The following is a 5,431-nucleotide window of genomic DNA, read 5'->3' on the forward strand; positions in this document are numbered from 1 at the left end:
ACTGCCTCGCCTTTCTCTTACATCTGTTGCACTGGCTCCGTTTAGATGTGTGATGATTAAAGCTGTATACAAGTCAATCTGCCACTGCGAGCATGAGTAAACAAGCGCCCTTGACATCCTAATCGGTTTGTTAAAAGAAAAACAGGCAATACCTTGAGCATCTCCACCACTTGTCAGGACGCCAATGGACTTCCCTGCTCCAGAGAGGTTCTCGATGAATTTTTTGGTGTCCGGCATTATTCCACAGGTGTCTTTGCAAACAGAGCAATGCCTTTAATTCTCGGGTAAAGTGAGAGCAATCCAAAGCAAGCTGGAGAGGATAAAAGGCTCCGCCGATCAACTTCTCCTCCCGTGTCGGACGCGCGCGGTCCGGTAGGCTCACATCCACCGCCCCATGCAGGATTGACAGCAGCGCCACGCAATAGTCCTGCGGATCACGTCTCATCTGGACGAATTTAGACCAATTGCCTTCCGATGTTGGGATTAAAGAAGTGACAAGGGAGTCCTTTGCTTTCGTCAAGTTTAGAGTTATTATAATACAATTCGCATACTAAAGATCCAGCATCCCTTACCAAAAAGTAGTATACTTCAAGTTTATTTTAGTAAGTATACTTAAGTAAAGTTCAAGTATATTTTTAAGAATACTTTATGTAGCAAGTATACAAATATCAGTGTACTAGTAATATACTTGAAAGTGTACTATTTCAATACTCCTTGGGACTAAATTGGCCCACTTTCTAGTATATAAAAGTATAATTTTAAGTATACTGCAAATGCAACACGATATTCTTTCATAGTTCTTGCAGCACGTATAAAAAGAGATAAAGTTACTGTCATTAAGGAAGTAGTTTCACTCATGAAATGAGTGTGAAATTAGTTCATGGTAATAAAACAGACAAAACTTGTGACCTGGTAACAGAATCTACTATCTATAGAACAACTATAGCAACCTTAATCCAGTCAACAAAAAAGGTGAACCTCAGGCAACTGTGAACTGTGAGATTCTTCCTGAAGCCACTTATACACAAAATCTGTATATGACTTTGATATTTTCCCTCAGAGAGTATATTCGAGTGTGTGTGTGTGTGCAGGGGCGCGCTGTGGTTTGTGGGCCCCCCTGAACAGCATATTTGCATATTTACCCCCTCTTTAGAAATCGCGTTTCCCCCTCGTGGGCCCCCTCTAACGCCGGGCCCTTGGAATCGTCCTAACCTTTCTCCCTTACGGCGCCCCTGAGAGTGTGTACACACATATATATATATGGTTTATGAGGACACAAATGTGTATAATGACATGGGTACTACAACGTAAACATGGTTTATGAGGACACTTCCTGTGTCCCCGTAAAACAAAAGGCTTAAAAAACATACAAAACAGTGTTTTATGAAATTCAAAAATTGCCAGCAGTTTCCTGTAAGGGGTAGGTTTAGGTGTAGGGTTGGTGTAGGGCAATAGAAAATACAGTTTGTACAGTATAAAAACCATTACGCCTATGGAGAGTCCCCGTAAACCACAAATACAAGTATGTGTGTGTGTGTGTGTGTGTGTGTGTGTGTGTGTGTGAGAGAGAGAGAGAGAGCATCGCCTTGCAAACAGGTTTGTGAAGACTTGTAGCAAGAAAAAGGGGAACCACATCATGATGATAGTGACACTTTATCAAAGATTTAAAAACTAACGTACATAGTTCTTAATACATATTTTAAAGCAACTGTATGTATTTTTTTATCTTAAAATATCAGTACTAAATCATGACGGTGCGCTTACAATGGCGTCTGTTTCTTTCCCACGCTTACCACAGTGATTTACGACAGTGATTTTCACTCACTTAACTGTAGGAGGCTCCAAAGTCGCAAAAATGCTCAAAACTACATGCAGTTGCTTTAATAATAAAAATAAAAATAAAATCATGATTTCATCATTTATTCACCCTCATGTTATTACAAATCTGTAGCTTATGTGTTGTTGTTTTTTTCTTCTAATGATATATATGACTAAAAGTAGAAACTGGTGGCCCTAGTGGTCAGCTCTCACTGTATGTGGCAGGAGTCCTGGGCCCGGTTGCATGAAAGCCCTTATGCTAAGAAATCCCTTCGTTATAATTAAGGGAGCCCTTAGTGAAACTTGGGTTGCAAGAAAAAAACCTTTTCAACTTAAGAAACCTTAAGGCTGCCATTAAGTATTCCCCTTCATTATTTAAGTGTTCCCTTAAGTGTTGCTACAAAGTCCTTAGTAACCATTTCACCTTAATAAATTTAAGGGACCAAAAGAGCTCCCTTAAGTCATCTTAAACTCAGTATCTGCAGGATTTTTAAACTCAAATGTAAGACTTAAGACATTTTTTAAGACCTGCACAAATAAAATATCATATGAGCGCAGTAGCCGATCGCATACGGTCTAGCAGCAGAAGTTCAAATATTTTAACGCATCCGAAGCTCAAATCGGATCCGAATTTTCCGCAACGCGCATGTAACTCCCGCACTACCCTCCATTCGAAATTAATGGCTTCCGGTCTGTCACTTGTCGTTCGTCGGAGATATGGAAAGGCGGCTTTAGTATAAACACTTAGGTAAGGGTGACAGTTAAGACGTTTGTTGCAACGCTCCTAAAGAAATCCCTTACCTCAGGGATTTTTTCGCCCTCAGGGATAGTCAGGGATAGGACTTTCATGCAACCGGGCCCTAGTGTTCAGTTTCCTTTGACAATCTCAAGACTTATGACCTGATGCTCTATTTGAGGCCTCTTTCCCAGTCCATAAATTAACTCTGCCATAACACATCTTTAAAGTTTTGAAAAAAAGAGAAAGCATTGGGCGTGTGAGTGTGTGTGGATGTGTTCTCTGTTTTTATCCTTATCTGGCCTAACTCTGTTTCTCTATATAGGTCCTATAGGTCGGGACGTCTATCAACAGGACTGAGCAGTGCACAAAGCACTAAGATAAAGAGCAAGAGCAAGTGCAGCATGAAGTGCCTGACAGTTGCTGTAGGTCAGGTGTAACAAGAGTATGAGCTGTGACAATACATGCTCTTTTTACAGACATGCCCTTGTCAGGCTTTGTTTTCCGATTGACATGACATGCTCTCTACAGGCATTACCATCTGCTTAAGCTCTTATATACTTTGAAACCTTAAAAATTTAATTTGGACACTTGGTGGATTTAACTAGTTGCTTAACATTTGACTGTAATGTGTATGTTTATATTTTAATTTGCCCAACAGACATACTTACCTTACAAATTTTCTTTGCACAGGTTGAAAGATCTTCAGATTGTTATTTATTACAAAAACTCCAGTCACTGTGAAACAACAAGTAGCAAATAAATCACTTTAAAATGAGCTCTCCACCTTATTAAAGACTACTAATATCATTATTTTTAGGTTACGTGTGTTTGAATTAATGAGCTTTCACTTCCTCCTTAGACTGATTCGAAATAAGAGATATTTAAAAAAAAAATAAAGGTCTATAAAACTCTCAGTAATGACCATTTGAGACTCCATGCCATTACCTTGTTGGAATGTAATGCAGAAACTGGCCTCTGGGGCCGGTTTCGAAACAAGTCTTAAAAAGTTAGTCATCTAAATTTTTTTCTTCAAGACTGGACATAACTTTTTAAATTCAGTTATGAAAAGATAGATTGGTCTTATTTGTATTGAAAAAGTAAGACTGATTACCCTTTGGCAACTGCTAGTTGGTCAAACTAGTTCTTAAGACACAGTCTTAAAGGAACACTCCACTATTTTTGAAAATAGGCTATTTGTTTTACCATCTATGTTGCTTTGTAGTAATGGTCTATAATCACCATTTTTGATTATTAACCTTTTTTATCCTTATTTATTAAAATGATCTATTTAGCCCTTTGAAAAGCTATGGCAATTGAACAAACTGTTAAACACACTTTGGCTCGTATGCCGTAGTCACCTGTTAGTATGTTAGTATGTTTGAATGATACGTAAATACATTCACACATCTTTTTTATGCTTTAATTTATATCTAAAATGCGCACCATCAAAAAAGTCAATAGGCATACTGGCCAATATGATTACACAAAGACCAATAAGGACGAATTCAATGTAACCGACCTCGTGGCGCAACGGTAGCGCGTCTGACTCCAGATCAGAAGGTTGCGTGTTCAAATCACGTCGGGGTCAACAGCTTTTTGCGTCTACATTACATTATTATTATGGCAGATTCTTACAACAACAACAGCATTTATTTATAAAGCACATTTAAACACAATGTAAATTGATCCAAAGTGCTGTACAATGATCAAACAAATCTACTAATAGAAACAACAACTACACGCATACAAAGGCTAAAGAGTAAAAATAAGATTTAAGTCTAGACTTAAAAATGTCCAAAGAAGGAGCAGATCTCACATGATAGGGGAGACCATTCCAAAGCTTGGGGCCAACCACAGAAAAAGCACGATCACTTTTGATTTGTACCTACACCATGGTACAGTTAGAAGCAAGTGACTCAAAGATCTAAGTGCCCTAGCAGCAGGACAATATGGCACAAGAAGTTCAGAGATATAACTTGGTGCACAACCAGACAATGCCTTGTAAACAAACAGATGAATTTTTAAATCAACCCTGAATTTAACTGGAAGCCAATGAAGGGATGATAAAACAGGAGAAATGTGATCCCTCTTTTTTGACCCAGTCAAAAGTCTTGCCGCAGCATTTTGAACAGCTTGCAATCGTGACACTGAAGATTGAGGAAGACCAGAATAAAGAGAGTTACAATAATCCAATCGAGATGTAACAAGTGCATGAATCACAACTTCCATATCCTTCCTTGAAAGAAGATGCTTCAACTTTGTAATAGATCTCAAATGGAAAGAACTTGCTCTAATAACAGCACTAATTTGTTTATCAAAAAATAGAGAGGAGTCAAAAATCACTCCAAGGTTTTTTATTTGTTTGCGTACATTAGTTGAAAGTGGACCTAACTGAGCTTCCAAAGCAGGAGACAAATGTGCAGGACAAGCAAATATTAAAACCTCGGTTTTATCCTAATTTAACTGCAGGAAATTGTTAGACATCCATGTCTTAATATCATGTACACATTTCAATAAAACATCAAATGAAACAGCAGAATCAAGCCTTACTGGTAGATAAAACTGAGAATCATCCGCGTAACAATGATATGAAATACTGTATTTTTGAAAAATGTGGGCCAAGGGAAGCATATAAAGGGAAAACAGTAAAGGTCCCAAAATGGATCCCTGGGGCACTCCACACAAGACAGGTGCAGAGTGTAGCGAATCAGCTCATGGGGAAATATGAATAATTAATCATAACTAGTTATAATTAATTATAAATATTTAGATCCGCTGTAGATATTTACTTGACCTCTCAGGGTCAACTGTCTTGTCAATTCTAAGAACGTTAATTTCCTGGTTAAGGGAAATAACTTTCTTACTGTACAACTC

At 38.2% G+C, this 5,431-nt stretch overlaps 1 protein-coding gene and 1 non-coding gene across 2 annotated transcripts in view; one reads left to right on the top strand and one right to left on the bottom strand.

Moving 5' to 3' along the window:
- The window catches only part of LOC107698463 (ATP-dependent 6-phosphofructokinase, platelet type-like), a 19,910-nt gene extending 19,532 nt beyond the window's left edge, over positions 1–378 (bottom strand). The window contains exon 1 of the mRNA XM_016499475.1: positions 153–378. Coding sequence (XP_016354961.1) covers positions 153–237 — 85 coding nt within the window. The 5' untranslated portion in view covers positions 238–378. The remainder of the gene's footprint in view (positions 1–152) is intronic.
- Positions 379–4,073: 3,695 nt separating this feature from the next.
- trnaw-cca (transfer RNA tryptophan (anticodon CCA)) lies at positions 4,074–4,145 on the top strand. Its single transcript has one exon. It is a non-coding gene; the product is annotated as a tRNA-Trp (tRNA).
- The last annotated feature ends 1,286 nt before the right edge of the window (positions 4,146–5,431 follow it).

The sequence above is a fragment of the Sinocyclocheilus anshuiensis genome, unplaced genomic scaffold (assembly GCF_001515605.1).
Source record: "Sinocyclocheilus anshuiensis isolate Anshui unplaced genomic scaffold, SAMN03320099.WGS_v1.1 scaffold1910, whole genome shotgun sequence".
NCBI lineage: Eukaryota > Metazoa > Chordata > Actinopteri > Cypriniformes > Cyprinidae > Sinocyclocheilus > Sinocyclocheilus anshuiensis.